At 52.2% G+C, this 21,086-nt stretch overlaps 2 protein-coding genes across 9 annotated transcripts in view; one reads left to right on the top strand and one right to left on the bottom strand.

Annotated features, from left to right (window-relative positions):
- Nucleotides 1–1,787: 1,787 nt before the first annotated feature.
- On the bottom strand, nt 1,788–11,075 carry Acbd4 (acyl-CoA binding domain containing 4). 7 transcript variants are annotated; one of them, XM_029483798.1, is made up of 12 exons: nt 10,988–11,075; nt 10,649–10,755; nt 10,425–10,559; nt 10,150–10,268; nt 9,774–9,894; nt 9,616–9,700; nt 9,218–9,338; nt 8,878–8,964; nt 8,307–8,540; nt 7,538–7,677; nt 2,329–2,447; nt 1,788–2,143 (listed from the first exon to the last, which is right to left on the bottom strand). In XM_029483798.1, the coding sequence occupies exons 4-12, from the start codon at nt 10,229–10,231 to the stop codon at nt 1,966–1,968; spliced, it is 1,167 nt and encodes a 388-aa protein (XP_029339658.1). In that variant the 5' UTR covers nt 10,232–10,268; nt 10,425–10,559; nt 10,649–10,755; nt 10,988–11,075; the 3' UTR covers nt 1,788–1,965. The 7 variants fall into 7 exon arrangements, with proteins under 7 accessions (XP_029339658.1, XP_029339661.1, XP_029339659.1 ...); XM_029483801.1 differs by having other exon boundaries at nt 2,329–2,444; XM_029483799.1 differs by having other exon boundaries at nt 10,698–10,755.
- Plcd3 (phospholipase C delta 3) overlaps nt 11,047–21,086 on the top strand; it is a 24,478-nt gene continuing 14,438 nt past the window's right edge. The window contains exon 1 of one of the 2 annotated variants that reach the window (XM_021177027.2): nt 11,047–12,408. In XM_021177027.2, the coding sequence (XP_021032686.1) occupies nt 12,258–12,408 (151 nt within the window). In that variant the 5' untranslated portion in view covers nt 11,047–12,257. The remainder of the gene's footprint in view (nt 12,409–21,086) is intronic. The other variant, XM_029483797.1, reaches the window with a different exon arrangement.

Genomic DNA, 21,086 nt, shown 5'->3' with positions numbered 1-21,086 from the left:
CCATAAGTAAAAGGGTTTTCGAACTTCAGAGTGCTGGGTGGGGCTACAATCTAGTATGAGACACTCTCTGAGGGGAAGCAAGTGAGAATGCCCCCAGGGGACATGCAGCTGTTTTGAAAATGACCATTCTAGCTTGTTTTCCATGCATTGCTAGAAACCTGGTCTGCCTGAAAAGCCTGCCTTTCTTCATTCATTACTTAGAACGCACCAGGAGACCAAGAACAAAGACTGAAAGGGGGCTCAAGGTATGGGAGATGGCTGCATAGTTAAGAGCATTTGTTCTCTAGAGGATCCAGGCTCCATCCCCAACATCCACGTGGCAGTTCACAAGTGTAACCCCAGTTCCTAAGCATCCCATGCTCTCTTCTGACCTCCACCAGCACCAGGCATGTGTGCTACAGAGTCATATATGCTCATACACATAAAATGTATTTAAATGTCTTTTAAAAAATAAAGAGGAAAAGGAGTCTTTGCAGACAACTTGCTGCAAGAGTCAATGTCCATGCTTCAGATTTTAGAGGGCTTGATTGAGTACGCACAGTCAGGAATATGGAAGTTATGGCTGAACCCAGACTAAGTTTACTAGAGAGGGCTAAGAGTAAGGTCTCATAATGGAAGGGGACATGCTCGCCAAGGTCTTAGACTTCCAGAACTTATATGTTCCGAGTCCTAGCCCTTTGCCAAGTATTTTCTACCCTCCAAGCACTGTTAAACCGCTCGACTGCCTTATGGTGCAGAAATCGGTCCTGTTTCACAAACAAGTCAATCCAGATTCAGGACAGCTAATCTTTTAGTCCACACTTGCCGAGCCAGCATGTGAGTTGTGAGGCCGACTTGACTTTTCCCTGCGTCCTGGCTCCCGCTCACTGCCCCGATGTCTGCCGACATCACAGGTTTAACTGCTTCAGCCTTTTTGCTTGTGAGTGGTGTCTGTCTTTAGGACTATCCTCCCTACTGTTAAAATCCCGGAGAGTGCCTGTATTTTCCAGTGAGGCACAAGGATGGCCAAACCCAGGGAGGTGGTCCGCCTCACAGGGTGTTAGGGAACTCAGAGGAATAAGTCTAAGGATCCCCGCCCAGTACGGTCTCCTTTCCCCCAAAACAAGGAAGATCCTGGAGCCCAGGTGGTATCGGTTGCCAATAGCTAGCCCTCGGTGGCTCTGGGCACTCGTTAGGTGCTGGAGTGGGTAGTTTAAAGCTGAATAGAGCAGCAGGATCGACGCAGATTATCCCGTGGGAGGCCAAGGCCGCCTAGGCAGTTAACAAAAGTTCCAAGGCCAAGCAGCTTAAGAGGTCTGTGCAGCCACTTAGGTCTACTACAATTAGGGGTCCAAGCAACGCAGAACCCTGCCCCCGCCCCTCAGGATAGAGGCTCAAAGTGGGCGGGCTTTGGCTTCTAGAAAATTCTTTGGGAAGAACGGCGATCTTGATAGGGAGTAACAACCAGACTTAAGGGCTTGGGAAGAGGCAAAGGCATTTGGAGCCTAGCACTGGGTACCCCGGTCCTTAGTGCGTTGTGCAGAGTTAGGTCAGCAGTCCTCCCGCTGGGGCGGGGCTGACCAACGCCCCGATTCCCTGCAAGAACCAAGCCCCGGAGCGTCCCCCAGGGTGCTCCCTGACCCCAGTCTGAGGCCTGTTTTCTCCAGGTTCCTTGGGGAGGAGGGAAAATATTCCTTATAAGGAAGTCCTAGTCTCTGCAGGGGATTTAGGGAGGGAGTGGGACCGGACTTGTGACTGGCGCAACCCGCCCGCTTCCCGCTCTTTCCACGGGTTCCCAGACGGCAGACTGAGGTTTTCTTTTGTTTAATGAAGCGTTCAATTGCACGTGAATCTTCAGTGAAGTCCTGAGCGCGATGTGTACTTGTGCGTGTGTACAGGGCATCCCAGCCCCCAGCGTACACACTCCTCCCATCCCTCCCCACTCCTGCGGGCTCCGGTCTTTCCTGCAACCAACCTTCCAGCCAATCAGTCTTCAGGCCAGGTCCGAGTCCCAACTTGCCCAAGAGCTGAGCCTCGGCAGGGAGCCGAGTCGTCGGGAGCAAAGTCAGGTGACCCAGAGGGTGGGGCCGGCTCACCGCCAACCCCAAAGTTAGGATGTGCACCATGACTGCTTTGGGAACTGCTTTTGGGGCGTAGGTGTGAGCTGCAGGGAAAGATGGGTCTTATGGGAGCCCCCATTAAAGGAGGGAGTGCCAGGGTTTACGAGGATGGGAGGAGGAATTTCTGAAGTTGTTTTTCTAAACCCAGGGAGGCTCAGGGCACAGCAGGACCTTTCGGGGACTCCTCATAGTCTTCTCAGTTGCTAGAGAGACCCCGTCCTTGAGTCACCTCTTCTGGGTCCGAAACTGTCGGAAGAGCCACTGGACAACGAAGGGCCACAGGATAAAGAAGAGCAGCGTGGGAACGGAGAGCCCTAGGGGCCAAGGCCGAGTCCTGGGCGACCTCTGCTGCCAAGAGGGAAGGAATCAGAACCCGGCTCAGGTGCAGTATGTCCTAGTAGTCTACTTCCAGTCACTGGGCCTGGCCTCCCTGAGACTAGGAAGGCCCTACCCTACCTCTGCACCACTGGCCTGAAGCACACCCCTCAATTCTCTCTCACACAGTCCAATCCCACTTGATAGGTGAGGCTGTAGGAAGAGACTAGCTTCCAAGCCAGCTCCTCCAGGCGGCAAAGGAGGCACCCCGCGAGCAGTACTAAAGCCCCGTATTGTAGAACACATACCACATATTTCAAACAAGGATGGGGTACTCTGGTGTCAGTTTCTAAATATCTATTCTAGAAGGAGTCAGGACTCCTGGGAGGAGTTCCTGATTCTAAGGTTGGGGCAGGGAAGATGGGGCAATCAATGTCCGACATCTTGTACTAAAAAACCAGGAAGCCCCTAAACTAAGGGTCTCAGAAGGATCTCCAAAGTTGTGACATTGTAGTACAAAAAGGGGGGGGGGAGCTGCCATATAAATCTGATTGCCTGAGTTCAGTCCCAGGCCTTATTTACAGGTAAGGGAGCACCACAGATGTCCTCTGACACAGACAGACAGACAGACAGACAGACAGACACACACACACACACACACACACACACACATAGCAACAGCACACGGTGGGGGTCTGTAACTCCACTGGATGAGCCAGCTACCTCGAGGCCAGCACTGCTCAAACATGGTGCATGACATACATGTAAACAAAATGCCCATGCCCATAAAATAAACATGAAAGACAAAAAGAAGGGCAGAGTTGGGGCTGGAGAGATGGCTCAGGGTTTAAGAGCACTGGCTGTTCTTCCAGAGGTCCTGAGTTCAATTCCCAGCCACCGCATGGTGGCTCACAACCATCAGTAATGGCATCCAATGCCCTCTTCCACTGTGTGAGTGACAGTGCACTCATATACATTAAAAAAAAAAATGGATCTTTAAAATTTAGGAGTCTGTGGTGATAAAAACAAACAAACCCCATCCAGGAGGTTTTCTACTCCATTCCCTACAACATGGGGGTGGGGGTGGGGTTCGAGACAGGTTTTCTCTATATAGCCCTGGCTGTTCTGGAACTCACTCTGTACACCAGGCTGGCCTTGAACTCAGAAATCTGCCTGCCTCTGCCTCCTAGGTGCTGGGATTAAAGGCATACACCACTACCGCCCAGCACACAGTAGTGGAGCTCTGTGATAGTCCCAGCACCTACATGGTAATCCACAGCCACCCATAACTCCAACTCCAGGGGTCATATAGACATAAAATAAATACATCTTAAACAAACAAAATAAACAGGCTAGGAATGCAGCTCAAAGGTGGAGCACCTTCTAGCATGTTGATGCCCCAAGTTCCATACTAGCACTGTAAAAAAAAAACACAAACAAACAAAAAAAACCCAAAAAGAACAAAAAAAGCAAAAAACAATAAAAGGTAAAGAAGTTGTCATGGTGGCCTTGCCTGTAATCCCAGCACTCAGGAGACTGAGGCAGGAGGGTTGCAGGTTAATTCCAAGGCTAGAGTCTGGCATACATATCAGGACCCTGTCTCAAAAAGAGAATTTAAAAACCAACAGATTTTTGCTCTCACTAAATCACTGTCCAGGCCGATGCGACCAGTCGTTGCCAAACACCTTACAGCTCAGTTGATGAATGACATTCCCTCCTTGGCTTCATAGAGTTGGGGCCACACTGTCACCCTTGCATCCAGTACACTCACTAGTGGTAGAAGGCCAGATGCCACCTGTCCCCTGAGTGTCCCAATATTACAAACATCACTCTGATGTGGTTTGTTGTTGTTTCTTTGTAAAACAATATCAGCTTTATTTATGTGTGTGTGTATGTGTATGTGTGTGGGGGTGGTCATGTGTGTGTGATATGTGTGTGTGATGTGTGTATGTGTGTGTGGTATGTATGTGTGTGTGTGTGTGTGTGTGTGTGTGTGTGTGTGATGTGTGTAAATGCCTATCAAGGACTGATTCTCTGGAGCTGAAGTCCCAGGCATTTCTGAGCTGTCTGACATGGGTGCCAGGAAGTGAACCTGGGGCCTCTGGATGAATAGGAAGCATTCTTTTTGTTGTTGTTGGTTCTTTTTGTTTTTCGAGACAGGGTTTCTCTGTATAGCCCTGGCTGTCCTGGAACTCACTCTGTAGACCAGGCTGGCCTCGAACTCAGAAATTCGCCTGCCCCTGCCTCCCAAGTGATAGCTGATCCATCTTTCCAACCTCTGGAGTTCTGTTTTTATTTTATTAAGACAGGGTCTTACTTTGTAGCTCAGCTAGCCTGGGAACTCACAGCAAACCTCCTGTCTCAGCCTCCCAAGTACTGGGATTACAAGTATAAACTACACTAAGTGGCAAAGGGAAGGGGGTAGAAACAAGGCAAACCACTGTAAGTCCAAGACGAGCCTGGTCTACATGGCAAATTCCAGGCCAGCCGGAGCTACACAATGAGACCCTGTCTCAAACAAACAAGAAACAAAACCAAACCCCAAGGGCTAGAGAGATGTCTCACTTAGGAGCGCTTGCTGCTTTTGCACAGGACCCGGATCTCAAGGTGGCAGCTCACAGCTGTCTTTGATTCCAGGGGAACTGACTTCTGAGGACACCAGACACCAGGCACGCAAGTGGTGCACATACACACATGCAGGCCAAACACCCAAACACATTAAATAAAAAGTCCAGGTAAATAAAGAAAATACTAAAACCAAACACAAGAGTAAGCTACGATAGCTGGCCTCTGATGGAACCCCGCCCAGAATGCATACCTGGATATGAAACCAGGCTCGGTATCTTACACTCAGTGCCCAAGAAACACAACATACAAAGATGTCATACATACATGATTAGACCCCAAAAGGTAGAACATTCTACATGTTCCTGTGCCAGACTAATTCAGGCTGAGGGAGAAGTTAGATGAAGAGCCAGATGTCCCCGGTTTGACATCTGCCTCCCAGCACAGCCAACGACAGTAATGATGATGGTGAACTAGGGACAGTGTGATCCCAGACTGGATAACAACAGCTAGAAAAGGTAGTTCCAGGACAACTAGGAAAATCTGAAATTGAGTTGCATATGTGATATTAAATGTAATAAAATGTATTCAGAGTGGAATGTAAATATAAGCATTATGATATATATACAATTTAGGGTTTTTTTTGTTTTTGGCTAGCCTGGGACTCACATTGTAGCTTAGGCTAGCCTCAAATATCATGGATCTTCCTGCCTCTGTGTCCAGAGTATTAGGATTATAGTATGCTGTTTTGGTTTTTCGAGACAGGGTTTCTCTGTGTAGCCCTGGCTGTCCTGGCACTCACTTTGTAGACCAGGCTGGCCTCGAACTCAGAAATCCGCCTGCCTCTGCCTCCTGAGTGCTGGGATTAAAGGCATGCGCCACCACGCCCGGCTTGTTAACTATCTTTTAAAAAATGCCTAAAATCTGTGAGATGGGTCTGCAAGAAAGGGTACTTGCAGCCAAGCTCGATGCCCCAAGTTTTTGTTGTTGTTGTTGTTTTTTGTGGGTTTTTTTGTTTGTTTGTTTGTTTGTTTTTTTGAGACAGGGTTTCTCTGTATAGCCCTGGCTGTCTTGGAACTCACTTTGTAGACCAGGCTGGCCTTAAACTCAGAAATCCGCCTGCCTCTGCCTCCCGAGTGCTGGGATTAAAGGCGGTGCCCCAAGTTTTAATCTTAAGGACTCATGTGTCAGAAGGAGAGAAGCAATTGTCCTGTGACTTGCACATGTGTGTGTGCATGCATGCACATGTATACACACACAAACACACCACCCTGCCCCCTATTTTAGCCAGGACTGATGCCACTGGCCTGCGATTTCAGTTACTTAGCAATGCTGGGTTTAAACTCCCTCCCCCCTTTGGTGGGGTCAGAGATTGAATCAAGAGCCGTATGCTTCCTAGGGAAATGCCCTATTGCTGAGCTATACCCCCAGCCCAAGCCCAGGTATTTTATAGTCTATAAAACAGATTATAATTTCAACTGGGCAATTTAGTAAGACCTTGTCTCAAACAGAAAAACGGGGCTGACTATCCTTCCTTGATTAGGAATCCCTAGTATTGGGGTGGGGGTAGGGAATCCTTTGCATTTCAAGTGGGTAAAAGGTAAAGGGGGGGATCGTTGAAGAATGCTCTGAGGGGAAAGGTGGCAGTGTTGAAATCCTTGTCACCAGGGCTCAGATCCACCATACCCAGTGGGTTAAAGAGTCACACCAGAGATCCCCAAATAGAGCAGCTAGGCCCATTCCTGGTATAACAACACCAGGCTTCTCTCTAGGGTGAGCACCAGCAGACTTGGGGCCACCTGTGCTCCATCCCTTGCTGTTTAGCCATCATAGATAGCAAAAGAGCCCATTTGAGGAGACCACTGGGTACCGGGCACCATGAAAGCAGTTCAGGAAAGGTCTTCCATGTTATATGCCCTCTGATAAGCTAAATTCTCACACCTCTGTTTCCCCTTTTGTGAGAGGGAAATAAAGCCAGGTGTGGTGGTGGACACCTATAATCCCAGCGCTTGGGAGGCTGGGGCTAGAAGATTAAACATTTAAGCCTTTGTCTTGCCACAAGCAAATAGACAAAAGCCAAGCCTGTAGGCCACATGGGGGGAGAAAAGGAATGAAGGAAGGTGGAAGGGGTGGGGTGGGTGGGGAAAGAATATCAGCAAATCAGTAGCAAGCCAGTAGGCGGCCAGGCAGAGTGGGTAATCAGGGATTGGTCCTCCACTCCTAGCATGCCCTTCCCACACTCCCTCAGGGCATAAACACTCCCACTGAGTGGCTTTAACCCCACCCAGCACTTTGGGGGCAGAGGCAGGAGGATCTCTGGGTTCAAAGCCAACCTGGTCTACAAAGGGAGCTCCAGGCCAGCCAAGGCTACACGGAGAAGCCCTGTCTTGAAAATAAACAATTAATTTAATTAATTAAAATAGAGGTTTCACTATTCTCTGCACAAAGCAGTGGACAGTTGGGAGTCACGGGGCCCAAGCCAAAAGCAGCTGACTGAGGAACCAAGAGTAGACTTCTGAGGTAATCTTCTCCACTCTTGACATGAAGGAAGGACTCACCTGCTTGAGTGGCTGGGGCTTGCTCTCCAGGCTCTGTAGTCTCCTGTGAACGTCCTTCATGCTTTCCTGCATGGCCCGGACTGTCCCCACCAGCCATGTGTCCAACTCCTGTGGGCCTATCAGGCCGCCTCCCAACCCCTCTGTGGAGCACAGACACACAGGGAAAGGACTCAGGAGTCCAGATGCACAATCTGGGGCAGCTCCAGAGAGGGGAAGAATGCCCTGTCCCGCCCCGCACTGGGACCTTGAGCAGGCCTGGCACAGGACAGAGTAAGCAGGCGTTGGAGTGTGGCCACTGGGTGTGTGGCTGTGTGACTCTGGGCAAACCATTCGTCTCTCTGGGCCTTGTCTTAGCTCCTAAAGATGGACGGTGTCTTCCTCACACCCTATCTGCTCAGAGGAACTATTTAGGAAAAGTACCCCTTTGGAGATTTAGCACACAACAAGTTCTAGACAAGCACAAGGCAAACAGAGCTCACTGTTTTTCTTCCCCGGAGAATTCCAAATGGCAGGCAGAGAGAAAGGGCAACTTCCCAGTGCCATACACCCGTCTACAAGTCGCCTGGCTTCGCTGAGGGTGCAGAGGCCAGCGATCTCAGGAAGTGCCAGCACTGGGATTTTGCTCACCCAGGCAGGCTTGCGTTTGGCTGCTGGGTAGCCCTCCCGGGCTGCTCTCCAGTGGCCCCATTCGACTTTAACCTTTGTCCTGACTGGGAGCCCAGGGAAGGCCTAGGGTCCCAAGAACGAGGTCAGGGTAGGAAGCTCTCACCCTTCTCCCCAGGGGACTCGGGGCTGCTCCTGGTGGTCAACTCTCTGCCAGCTGCTTCCTTCTGCTCCGACCAAACCTGCTGAGCCGAGGAGTCCCAGGTCCCAGGGGGGAGGTGGCACAACTCAGGCTCAGCAGCAACAGGGGACAAGACAGGCAGTCTCACCAACTCTGGCTCTAGCTGTTCCACGGAGTCACAGAAAACCTCCAGGTCCGGGTCTCTGGGTAGCCGGGACTCTGGAAGAGAGAAAAGGAAAGGAAGGCTTGTAGGAAGGAGAGCCGCACTGGGGCTGGGGGGTCCCTGCCTTTGGGAGGAGGGGGGAGAGTGGGCCACCGAGTACCAAGTCCTTCCTCAGGAGACCCAGAGTTCTTCCATAGCAGGTACAATGGGCCCAAGATATGAGACCCTGCAGAGAGTCTCAGAGCTTCCCCGAAGAGCACAGGAAGTCTCAGTGTCCCTGGGCATGCGATTCGAAGGGGACAGGGTGGCATCCGGCTTCTTCCCCCCCACCCCCTGCAAGTATCCCTTCCCAGTCTAGGTATGGTCCTGTATCCCTCCCGCTCAGCAGCAAACCTGGACTTGGAGGCACTGGCTCCTTGGGGACACAAGAAGGCTCTGGAGCCGCCTGATCCTCTCTCGGCACCACCGGCTCCTTCCAACCTGTCAAGACACAGCACTCAGACTCAAAGGTGGGGCAGGGAAGAGGCTGGCATCTTCCAGTGAGAGCAAGTCCCTTGTCCCCATTAGTCATGCATACTGGCTGATAACAGGGGCACCAACTCAGGTCCTCACAGAAACCACACACACCTACAGCTCTTGGCTCCTGCTGCCCTACAGCTGACAACCACCCAACAGCCTAGACCCGAGACAGTTCACTCTGTTGTTATCAGGGCTCCCATTCTGGAGATCTGACCTGTGACCCTTCTCAAGAAGGTTTCTGGGGGCCTCGGCATGTCAGGGATCACCTGGTACAGGGGCTCGAAATAAGCAAACAAATCCACTGCCACCTCGCCCAGGGGCACTGTGTCGATCACCTGTGCAGGAAGGGGTTCTAATGGAGCAAGCTGGTCCCGCCCGTTACCACCCACAAACCCCCTCTCCAGCTTTGCCCCGAACTACCTCCGTTCCATACACTTCCACCTCGTATCAGTCAGGATCAGACAGAATTGGGGGGGTGGGGGGGGAAAGGGCAACAGAAAAAGGATTTCCAAAAAAAAAAAAAAAATCAATGGATAGAAAACATGGAAGCACATCCCTGGAAGACAGAGGGGCAAGCCACCCTTAGGGACAGAGCACCACAGCCCTCACTACCTTCTGTGCCACCAGCTTCATCTCAGAGATGTAGGCAGACATGGCTTCCTCCCTGCTCATCTTGCCCAGTCTGTTCCAGGCATCCCTAGGAGGCAGAGGTCCTGTGAGAAGTCTGGGTAACAGCTGAGGCATTTGTACCCTGCAGGAGGGGAGCTCACCACTTGTAACGTCCAATGGGGTCCCAGAACCCAGGCCGGGGGACCAGGCAGGGCCCCATGGTAGCCTGCTTGTAGTAGCTGTAGAATCGCAGCATCTCTTCATAGGAGGGGCGGTAAGAGCCTGAGCAGAGGGTTGGGAAGGGGAGGGTACCTCATCAGCCCCGGGTCCAAAAGGGTGGAGGCTGCACCTTGGAAGGGCAAAGGTGGCCCCGGATCTCACTCATAGCATCTAAGACAGGAAGCAGAGGGGACCCCACCACAGCCTAGGGAGGAACTTGTCTGTCAACATTTGCAGGGTACAGGCCCAGTTTCATCTCATCTCGGGGTCGGAGCCCAACCATTGTGAACCCTAAAATGCTGATCTGTACAGGCTCACCATTCTTAGGCAGGTTCTGAATGACGCTGACTGCTGCCTGGAACTGTTTTTGACAGTCGGGCTCTTCCTTCTCGGTACCCATGCTGCTCCGAGCTCTGGAGCCCTACTTTGAAGCGACTCTGCAAGAGTGAGTGTCAATGTGACCAGGCTTCATGGTCCACGGTGGCATCCTAAGTAAGCCACCGGACCGGTTCCCAGAGGGGCAAACTTAGTCCTAAGAACTGATCGCTACCCCAGGAGGCCAGAAGTTGAGCTGAGAAGGCTCCTTCTCCTACCTCAAAGCAGCGCCAATGAGGCCAGGGTGGCGAGGACCACCAGCTTGGCCATGAGTGCGAGGGGAGGCAGGTGGCAAGGGTCTCAGAGCCACGTACGTCCCCTGATGCACCTCTCTAGACACCCATTTCCAATTCCTGAACGGGCGAATCAGCGAACGAGGAGGAGTCAGGATGGGACGAACAGCCTTCCACCCTGGCTCCCCGCGCCCCGGCCTCTCACTCACCCCTAGGCGCCCACTGCCAGGACACCAGGGTCCTCTTCTCATCACTCACCAGTGGCTTCCGATTGACCTCTTGTTCCAGAGGGGCAGGGATAGGGCGGGATACAGAGCTAGGAGAAAAGCCAACCAGAGGCACCGTTTCGTATTGGTCTTTTATACCCTAACCAGTCAGGAAGGCTCTTTCAAGAGTATGCAAATAATGCTATTCTGCCTCGCCCAGCCAGGCGGGGCTAATTTATGGGTGGCATTCCGCACCGCGCGACTGCCCGAGGCGGGCTGCAGCGCCTCCCGGTGGACACACTGATGGTCGCGGAGTCCTCGCGCCCCCTGGTGGAAACTCACGGGAGTGGGTCGCGGGCTCCGCCTGTCCGAGGCACCTCGACTCAGCTCTTGGAACACGTCTACGCTGGCAATAGAGGAGAGTCCTGGAGCCCGGCGTTCCGCAGAAAGGACACTGGAGCTGAGTTTTGGGAAAAGTAAGAGTGAACCAGAAAAATAACAACAACAAAAAAAGAACATTCCTGGAAGGAATCAAGAGATCAAGCAGAGGCGAAGGTTTGACATATAGTAAGCAAATTTAAGATCGCAGTGGTGATGGGGACTTAAGCTAGTATGAAGAATTGTCGGGACTTGGATAAATGAGAAAAGAATACAGAGGGGCAAGTAGATGGAGATTCCAGGACTCGAGAATCGCTACTTTTAGCGTGGGAAGCCTGGCTGTAGGTCGCGTCCAAGTGACAATATACGACCAGCTCGCTGCCCCTATCCAAAGCTCGTGCTTGAAAGCCACATGCACACCCCACCCTTTCGCATTCGCAAGGGTATGTCTAACACTACACCGGCACCCGTACAAGGAGGTTTTTCATGGGCTGACGTCATCAACACCTTGGCAGAGTGTTGTGCAGATCCCTTGACCAAGGATGGAGTGTCGCTCTGGAGTACCAAGCTTCTGGAACTCTAAACTTAGTCTCATCTTAGTCTTCAGATCGGTTGGCCGCAAGACGTCCACCTTTGAGGACTGGCTATTGGCCCGGAGCCCGGAGGTTAATTCATGACGTCACTGCCCGAGCCTCTCGTCCCCATTCCTGCGCAGCTCTGCTCCAGAATTCTATGGGTTTCCTCTGTACCAGGACCCTGTGTCCCGGGACGATCTCCTATAGATCTATCCCTTGTCTGGCTCCCTAAGGAACGCGGCTAAGGTGGATGGACTAGGGTCCTGAGTTCCCAGAAAAATGTGTCTGCGCCGGAGGACAATCCTATCCCTCCGAGAAATTCAATTCCCTTCAACAGGGACTCTGGCCACTGGTAGAAAGGAGATCCGGGGACCTCTGAGGAAATGGAAAGACCGACTCACTAGCAGGGGCGAACGCGTAGACACCAGGGCGCGCAGCTCCAGGCCTGGGGTCCCGCAGGCGCCTCGCACCGCCTAAGTTCGGCCTCGCTCCGCCCACCTCCACCTCGTCCCTCCCTCTCTCCCTCCTCCCGAGGTCTCCTCCTCCTGACTCTTAGGGCGCCGCTAAGTTTCTTAGTTCCGAACCGCGCCGCGAGCTGTGTTCCCGTTGCCCGGTTCTCACGCACAGATCCCGGGCCTGGCCCTGGGCCCTTCGAGACCATGCTGTGCGGTGGCTGGAGAAGGAGCCGCCGCTCGCCGGAGGAATCCCGGGTGTCCGCCCAGGTCGCAGCGCCCCTCGCGTTCCCGCCCTCGCCCGCGTCGTCGGACAGCAGCACCAAAAGGCCTGGGCTACGGGCACTGAAGAAGATGGGTCAGTGACACACAAGGATGGGTCCGGGTGGGCGCGCACTGTCTCTAGGGACAACCTGGACGGAGCGGGGTGTACGGGCCAACTGGTTTCCCAGGGTGCTTGGAATTGGGGGGGGATCTGACCAGGAGCACCAGCACTGTTCCAGTTGGGGTTCACACCTGGGGTCATGAGACTCCCAGGCTGTTTTAGAAGGCTTGGATGCCCCGGTGCATTCTCACCGGGAGGCGCTCGCGGGGCCGTGCTGGGGTGAGAATTTGGGACTAGGGGCATGGATAGGGTTGCTGGAGAGTGAGAAGAATGGACTGAGAGATAAAGCTTGGAGTTAGGTTGGGGATGTAGCTCAATCGGTAGAGCTCTTAGCTCTGGGTCAGATCCCCAGTATCACAACAACTTACTGTTGTTAATCTCCCAGCACTGGCGAGGTGTCAGTAGGAGGATCAGGAGTTCAAGGTCATTCTCTGCCACAAAGTAAAATGTGTGTGTGTGGTGTGGTGGTGTATGTGTGTGTGTGTGTGTGGTGTGTGGTGTGTGTGTGCATGTGTGTGTGTGCGTGTGTGTGGTGTGTGTGTGTGTGCATGTGTGTGGTGTGTGTGTGTGTGTGTGTATGAGTCTGGGATATATGAGACTCTGTTCTGTTTCAAAAAAAAAAAAAAAAATACAATGCCAGACAGTGGTGGCGCATGCCTTTAATCCCAGCACTCGGGAGGCAGAGGCAGGCAGAGGTACATTCAAGTGCTACTTGAGGTCTCTGGGCATCTTACAGCACCTGCTGCTCTTGATCCTGAGGAGCTGTTTGCAGATGGCCTCTGGGAGATTCTAGACACCCAAGCCAGCCCTGTAACCCTCAGGTCTTCTCTGCCAGCTGGTAACAAAGCCCTGGCAAGACCCGGGGGCAATGGTGCGAAACAGTCCAGCTTCCTATTTCAGAGGTGAGGGAAGTCACTAGTCTTTAAGGAGCCCTAGAGTCAGCTCAATACTGCTGTGGTTTGCAGGTGTGGTGCTAAGCTCACCTTCCTGAGGTAGGTGTCCTGAACCCCATTTCACAGAGGAGGAAACTGACTCAGACATCAAAGAATCTAGTCAGGGCCACTCAGACTGTGTGCCATCCCAACCTACACGATCAGAGTCCCGGCAAAATGGGACTCCCTAGGCTTGAACAAGGAGCATCAGTGAAAGCATTTTATAAACTGTGAAGTGCAGGAAACTGAAGTGGTTTCTCAGGACTGTCAACCTGGTGCCAGAACTCAGGGGTCCCAGATGCCAGCCTCCTCGGCTTCCCTCTCAGCTGTGCCCTCCTCTTCCTCATTCCACCGGAATGTATTGGATGTCCTCACTGTGAGCACTGTGCCTGGGGCAGATCTTCATCCTTCTCCGGTGTAGTCATTCAAGAAGTCAATATTTACCTACCATACAACAACAAACACGGCACACGCGGTCCTGTCCAAAGAGAGCTAAACAACTCAGTATTGCTGTCAGAAGATGGACCTTGAGGGAAAGAGTCAGGGAGGGAGGAGTAGACTGTGATGCTAGGGAGGCAGAGAAGACCCCACTGAACCCCAGAGCTGGACGGAAGCTCATGTGAAGAGGAGAGAGGTAGACAGACACCTTAGGGCTTCTCTGAAGCTTGGGTGGCGCTAAGGGTTCCAGAAAATCCACTGGCTGAGTTAGAGGAGCGGATGGATTATAGGGTGGTCAAATAGGGCTGAAAGGAGGCAGGGAGTAGCTCATGAAGAGGTATTGGGGTTCAGGTGAGAGCGGCACAGAAGAGAAGGATGCACAGACACGAGGAGGAGACAGGGTGGTGGCTGTCTAATATGAAGTCAGCCGTCTCTGGCTAGAGGTGGCACTAGTGGGGTTGGCTGTGTAAGATGATCTGCCACGGAGGCAGGACAGGGCTCTCAGGAGAAGCAGCCTGAGCCGTTGGCCCCTGGGGGTCGTGGAAGTTGCTGGGGACAGAGAGGAAGCTTTCCCACACCTGGGGCCATTTGCTGAGCCCCCGTCAGTGGCCACAGCACTAGGCCAGAGGCTGAGGCCACCAAGCAGGACAACTGAGGCTTGCCCTAGAGGTACACAGTGTAATAAGAAGAGACTTGTGGACACATAATTACGGGAGCGCCCAACTGAGTGTGTGTCAGCTGAGGGAGGCTGCATGGGAGCTCTGAGGAGCTCACCCTGGAACTATGTACATATCAGCATGTCATCGTGCCCTCCCTGCCACTGGCTGAGTGACTGCTGAGTGACCACACAGAGTGTGTAGGGAATGCCACCTCCTCAAGCAGTGCTGAACCCACAATGGCTGAGGCCTAGGCCTGTCACCCCCCCGTAGCTTCCATCCCCGCTGCAGATGCTGCCCCTCGTGAGATGACCCTCACCACCCTGCTCAGGCTAAGAGAAAACAGATCTTATTTCAGGTCAAGGAACTGGAGCAGGGAGTATCTCAGAGGAGCCCCAGGGAGGAAAAGGCCTGTGGAGCCACAGTAGGGGGAACCAGGCCAAGGACAGGGGAGGAGAGGACTGGGAGCCATCTGCAGCTTGGGGTGGGGGTTAGGGGTGGGCCAGACCAGCTCTTCAGGGAATCATAATATCCTGAGCACTCCTGCCCACTGGGCTTACCTTAGACTTCACCCTACTTATTTCTCAGCCTTTCCTGGGGCATGTGCCCTCCTCAGTGACAGAGAGACAGAATGTGACAGGATAAAGCCATTAAGGGACCCTGGCTGCCTGCCATCACAATCAAGGTTCCAAGGGCACGCTTTATTGCCACAGTTAGTGAGTGCTAACTCCTTCATAGCATCGTGCCGTGTGCTCTGTGTATCATCCCATTGCACGCTCACAGTCACATGAGATAGATGGCACCACAAGTGTCATTTTACCATGAGGTAACAGGCCCAGAGAGGGCTCAAGGCTGGAAGCAAGCCAGCTGTGGTGGCCCGTGCCTGGAATCTCAGCCCTGGAGAGATGGAGTGGCCAGCCTGGTGAACAGATTGAGTTCTAGGCCAGAAAGGTCTATGTATCCATCAAGGCCCTGTCTCAAAGCAAAGGAAACCAAAAAAGCCAGAAGTGATGGAGAGATTTGAATCCTAGTGCTGTGGTCCTGAGTCTAGGCTCTAAATGCAGGGATGAAGGAGACTCTCATCAGGAAAGGACCAGCTGTTTCCCAGAGGTGTCTCCTTGAGGGGCCAATGAGATATAGGGTGCTAAATTTAAATGTCAGGTAGACAAAAAAGAATTTTGAATGTACCTATGTATCTATCTCTAGAAAGTGTATGTAAATTACATATCCATGGTTATATATACTTTGGGTGGGGGGTGTCTGAGGACGGAACCCATGGCTTTGAGCATGCCGGACAGGCACTGAAGAACATCTGGAGCCCTGTGGGGTAGACTTACATTAGAGAGGTGTTTGCTGTTTATCTTAAACTCTCACGTAAAGGAGTCCCAACATCCCATTCTGCCCTGCCTGTCCAAGCCTGCAAGCTTAGGCTCCACCCAGACCCCTAATCCTCTTGACGGGCAGACAGAGTGCTGAGTAGACACAATCTGGTTCCCGTGGTCTGTGTTTGCTTACTCCTCTGATAAACGTGCCTGGGTGAGGAGCCTTTCCCAATGGCCTGTCCAGGATGTCCCCTTCTGGGTGAGTCGAGCTGGCCTGGGGTGGAGACGGCCTGAGGGGAGCTTTCTGAGACCTTAGACCTAGCAGGTGCCTTGACTGGGCGGTAGGGAGGGCAGGGCCGCCTGGAGCCTCCCCACCTCACCATCCCTTGACCCCGTTCATGCCTGTTCTGACCCAGACAAGCCCAGAAGGTACCACACCCTCAACTCCCCGGTCTACAGGCCTCTGGGGGCAAGCCCCACCTCCCCTTCCAGCTTTTTTTTTTTTCATCTTCCCAGGAATGTTATGGAAAATACTGAGCACTCCCTCTCTCCCTTGCTCTCTCTGGCTTCTGTGTGATGGTCAGCTGGGACAAGGAGCTGGGCATCCTTGGTACCTGGGACAATGGGGCTGGTTTAGGGATTGGGGCAGGAAGGTCATGGCAAACATGGCTATTGTGTGTCTTTTCCAGCACTTCATAAACTCAGCCACGAGGAAATGCTGCTGGCTCCCACCCCCCCTCACACACACTTTGGCAGGAGCAGTGGACTGCCCTGTTCCTGCATGTCTCACATTCCTGACAGAGCCCCGTGTGCTTTTCCTGACTGATAGTGCAGTGCGTGCGATGGTACGCACATGCACACACACACACACACACACACACACACACACACACATGCTACCTCCCCATGCTGACCTGCCTTCCTCCCGCCCAACCCACAGGTCTAGAGGAACACAGAAGTATACATCACCCCCGTTATAGTCACACCTACTCTACACATAGCCCTCTGTTAAATGCTCAGAACCTTACAGCCGTGTCTGCCAGTCTACACCGGCCTCTGCTCACTACGCAGCCCCTGCCTTGGGTATCCACACTGTTTTTAGCAGTGCTAGGATCTGGGAGCCCTTCCTAACTGAGCACTGTGCGTTTTTTGTTTTTGTTTTTGTTTTTGTTTTGTTTTGTTTTGTTTTGTTTTTGGTTTTTCCAGACACGGTTTCTCTGTGTAGCCCTGGCTATCCTGGAACTCACTTTGTAGACCAGGCTGGCCTCAAACTCAGAAATCCACCTGCCTCTGCCTCCAGAGTGCTGGGATTAAAGGCGTGTGCCACCACGCCCGGCGCACTGTGCATTTTTACTGGTTCTCCCACGGCTTGTGTTCCAGCTTAGACAACCCCCACCCCCTTAGCTCCCAGTTCAGTCTTACTTCACTACCTGGTTAGCTGTCCTGTGCCTCCTCCTCAGCAGGTTTATTGAGATAATTCATGTTCTGTATAATTCAGCTACTTAGCATAGAGCCTAGCCAGGAGTGCACACACCTGCAGCCGCAGCACTTAGAGACTGACGCTGGAGGATTGCTGTAAGTTTGTATGTGAGTTTCTGTTTGGAGGTGGAAAAGGCTACAGTAATTTTTGGTATATTATTAAAATTTTAATAATTGGGGACTCAGTCAGGTAGCTCATTTCTATAATCACAACACTGGGGAGCTGAGGCAGGAGAATTGTGAGTTTAGGGTTAGTCTGTGTCTAGACGTCTTGTTTCAAAAACACGTGAGTGGGTGTGTATGTGTGTGATAAAATTGATTGTTCTAGGCCTGGAAATATAACTCAGTGGCATACAATTTTTATGCCTGAAGACCTGGGCATGAAGAGGGAAGGAAGGGGTGGGGAGCGGGGAGAGAGGCAAACATCTATAATCTCAACATGCAAGGGCAGAGGCAAGAGTTCAGGGCCAGCCTGGGCTACGTGGCAAAGAAACTTCTCTGAACAGCAAGATAAAAGCAAACCAAAAATGAAACCCCTGACTGGTAGTATCAGTAATGCCAGGACATGGGAGATGGGGGCCGGAGGCTCAGGAGTGTAAGGCCATCCTTGGCTGCAGAGTGGGGTTGAGGCCAGTATCTAAGTGGTTGGCTCCTGGCATTTCTGCTCACTTGATATGCAGCTGTCATCATTACCTAGTGCCAAAGCTTTCCGTAGTTAACCCACCCCCACCCCCCCAGGTACGTTATAACCATTAGTTTCCCCTGCCAGTGATCTGCTTTCTGTCTTTGAGGCTTAGTATACAGCCTATCAGGAGTGCTAGTTCTGTGAAACTGCCAGTTCTGTGTGTCTCGAATCCGTTCAATCACAAGATCTGTATCACTTAGGGACCCAGTTTCTGTCACTGACCATCAGATTTCACGGCCAGTGTGCCAGGTGGCGCAGATTTCGCTTTCATCATCATTATCACTAGAAAGATAGTTTTGATATTTAGCCCAGGTTGGCCCTTTAACTCTCCATAATCTCCCCTGTCAGCCTCCTGAAAGCTGGCATTCCAGGCAGGCCCTCCACCGCTTTCCTTTGTCTCTGCCATGCTTCAATTCTCAGGTCATCTTGGTTGGGCGCTCGGGTAGTTACCACCTCTGGCTCTTCACCTTCCATTTCCTCCCTATTGTTATTTAATGAGCAGTGCCCCTCCCGCACAGTTGAGAGTGGTTGTGGACTCAGCCCAGGGTCCCGTAGAAAACCCACAGTCACAGTAGGATGCAGGAGGGGTGTGAGCCTGTACAGGGCTTGTAATTTATGAGACACCTGTGGGGTTGGGCCTGGCTGAACCCAACATCTGTTTCCTGGTGGTCAGGTAGAGAGCCAGCACCCACGTTACTGCCCTACGTCTGGGCCTCCTGCTGGCCTTGCCCCTTGCTTTTGATGACCCTGCTCATGGCTTAAGAGTGCCCACCTGGGCCCCAGCCCCTGGCGCAGCTTGGTTATACACTCTCACTATGGACTCCGTTTGACTTTTTCTTTTTTCCCCCCCTCTTGGATGGGAGAGGGTCCTTTGGGGTGAGATAAGGTCACAGTCTACAGTTTAGGCTGGCCTCGAACTTGGTAATCCTCCTGACTTAACCCTCTCAACCGCTGAGATTTCTGGTGTGAGCCACCACCCCTGGCTCTGGTTGGCTTTTCTATGGATGTGTGGTTACGGTGTAAGTAAGGGTGGTGGAGACCGGTGACACTTGGGTGGGTCGCTTTTCCATCCCAACAGACTCTAGCGATTGAGCCCAGGGGTGAGGACAGGAGTATAGGAGGCCTTGTCAACTGTGGAAAGTTGCTTCAGTGGAAGCCATCATCAGGCTTTACGACTGCCAGGCTCAATCTCAGTGGCCTGTTTGCCGAAGGCTGGGGACAAAGCAGGCCCGCTGTGACTCACCTCCATTTCCGGGCTTAGTCACTCCCCAGCCCCCTCCCCACTCCCCCTGGGCTTGGCATCAGAGGACTGGCCCAGTTAGGGGAGGTGACCTCAGCTGAGGAGCCTTTCCAGGCTGCTGGGGTGAAGGAAGGGTGAGCCCAGCTACCTTTGGTCCCAGGCCTGGTGGCGCCATCAGTGCCCCCTGCATGCCCTGCCCCTGTTGTTTCTCTGGATCAGATAATTCAGATTGCCTGAATAAATACGATAGAAAGAGGGAGGAGGGAGGGTGACTCGGAGTGATCCCTTAGCCTAGCTATATGGAAACAGTATTTCAGCCCCGTCCTGATCAGGGGCACGAAGGGGAACAGAAACTGAAGACCTCAGTCCTCTACCCCAGGGAATCCACAGATACCTAAGGGAGGGCAGGCTACTCCTGCCCGGAGACACTGATTTTTAGTCATGGTCACCCTTAAACTGTAAGGTAAATTTGGGGGCTGAGGAGACAGTTCAGTCAGGAAAGTGCTTACTGTGTAAGCTTGAGGTGTGGTGGCACATACCTATCATCCCTGTGTTGAGGAGGCAGAGCCAAGGTCAGATCAGTGCGGCTGGCTGATTAGCATATGCATACATCCTTGCACACGCATAAGCACTTCTGCAGATTCGACCACGCCCTCTGCCCAAAAAGTCATAAAGTACAATTTTAAAATACAGATGCCCAAGTGCCAGCTCACGCCTGCTCTGGCCCCGGGAGAACCTGATACACAGCTAGGGCTGAGAACCCAGAGCCCAAGGCATCAGCTCTGAACTCGGGAAAGACTGGGAAGGGCTGTGGGAGAATGCAAAACATTTAGCCGGTCCGTCTGCTTTGGCTTCAGAGTCTTCCCGAAAATATTAGCTGGAGCCAGGCTCTGGGAGATAGAGAAGACCTCATTCTAAGCCTGGGTTTATTAAAGTCTCCTGAGATTTGATACAGCGTGTTGTTTTGTGGTTGTGGGTGGTGGTGGTGCATGCGCGTGTGCCTGCATGTGTGTGTGCTCACGCGTGCACGCGTGCACACCTGCATGCTTGCTCAAACGCCAGAAGCAAGGGCCCTGCTCAGTTTCTCTTGGCCTTATCTCCCCAAGACAGGTTATCTCTCAGAGCCCGGAGCCTGGCTGCTGGACAGCAAACCCAGCAATCTTTCTCTGGCCAACTCCGTGGCCCTGGGATTACAGGTGTGCGCAGCCACAGCTGGCTTTGATGTGGGTTCTGGAAATTGGAGCTCAGGTCATCAAGTTGGAGCCACAAACTCTCTATGGCTGAACATCTCCCGGGCCTCGATGGTTTTTTGTTTCCTTAGACGGCTGGTTTTCTTGAACTCACACCTTCTGTCTCAGCTCCCCAAGTGCTGCTGGGATTTGGGGTTTACAGATTTGGGACACATCTTTTTTTCTTTTTTCCTTTTTTTTTTTTTAAATTTCTCCCTGTCGAACTCAGAAATCCACCTGCCTCTGCCTCCCAAGTGTTGGGATTAAAGGCGAGCACCACCACTGCCAGGCTTCTTTTTTGTTTTTATTCCTCTTCCTCCTCTGTTGTTTAAGAAAAACAAACAAGGCTAGAGAGATGACTCAGCGGTTCAGAGCACTGACTGCTCTTCCGAAGGTCCTGAGTTCAAATCCCAGCAACCACATGGTGGCTCACAACCATCCTTAAGGAGATCTGACTCCTTCTTCTGGAGTGTCTGAAGACAGCTACAGTGTACTTACATATAATAAACAAATAAATAGATAAATAAATATTTAAAACAAACAAACAAATCAAGATCTTACTATGTAGTTACAGCTAGCTTAGAATTTGACATGTGGACCAGACATGGCCTCAGATTTATAGAGATTGACCTGTTTCTGGCTTCCTTTTTTTTTTTTTTTTGGGGGGGGG

Source organism: Mus caroli, chromosome 11 (assembly GCF_900094665.2).
Source record: "Mus caroli chromosome 11, CAROLI_EIJ_v1.1, whole genome shotgun sequence".
Taxonomy (NCBI): domain Eukaryota; kingdom Metazoa; phylum Chordata; class Mammalia; order Rodentia; family Muridae; genus Mus; species Mus caroli.
This window is presented reverse-complemented; position numbering and strand designations above follow the sequence as displayed.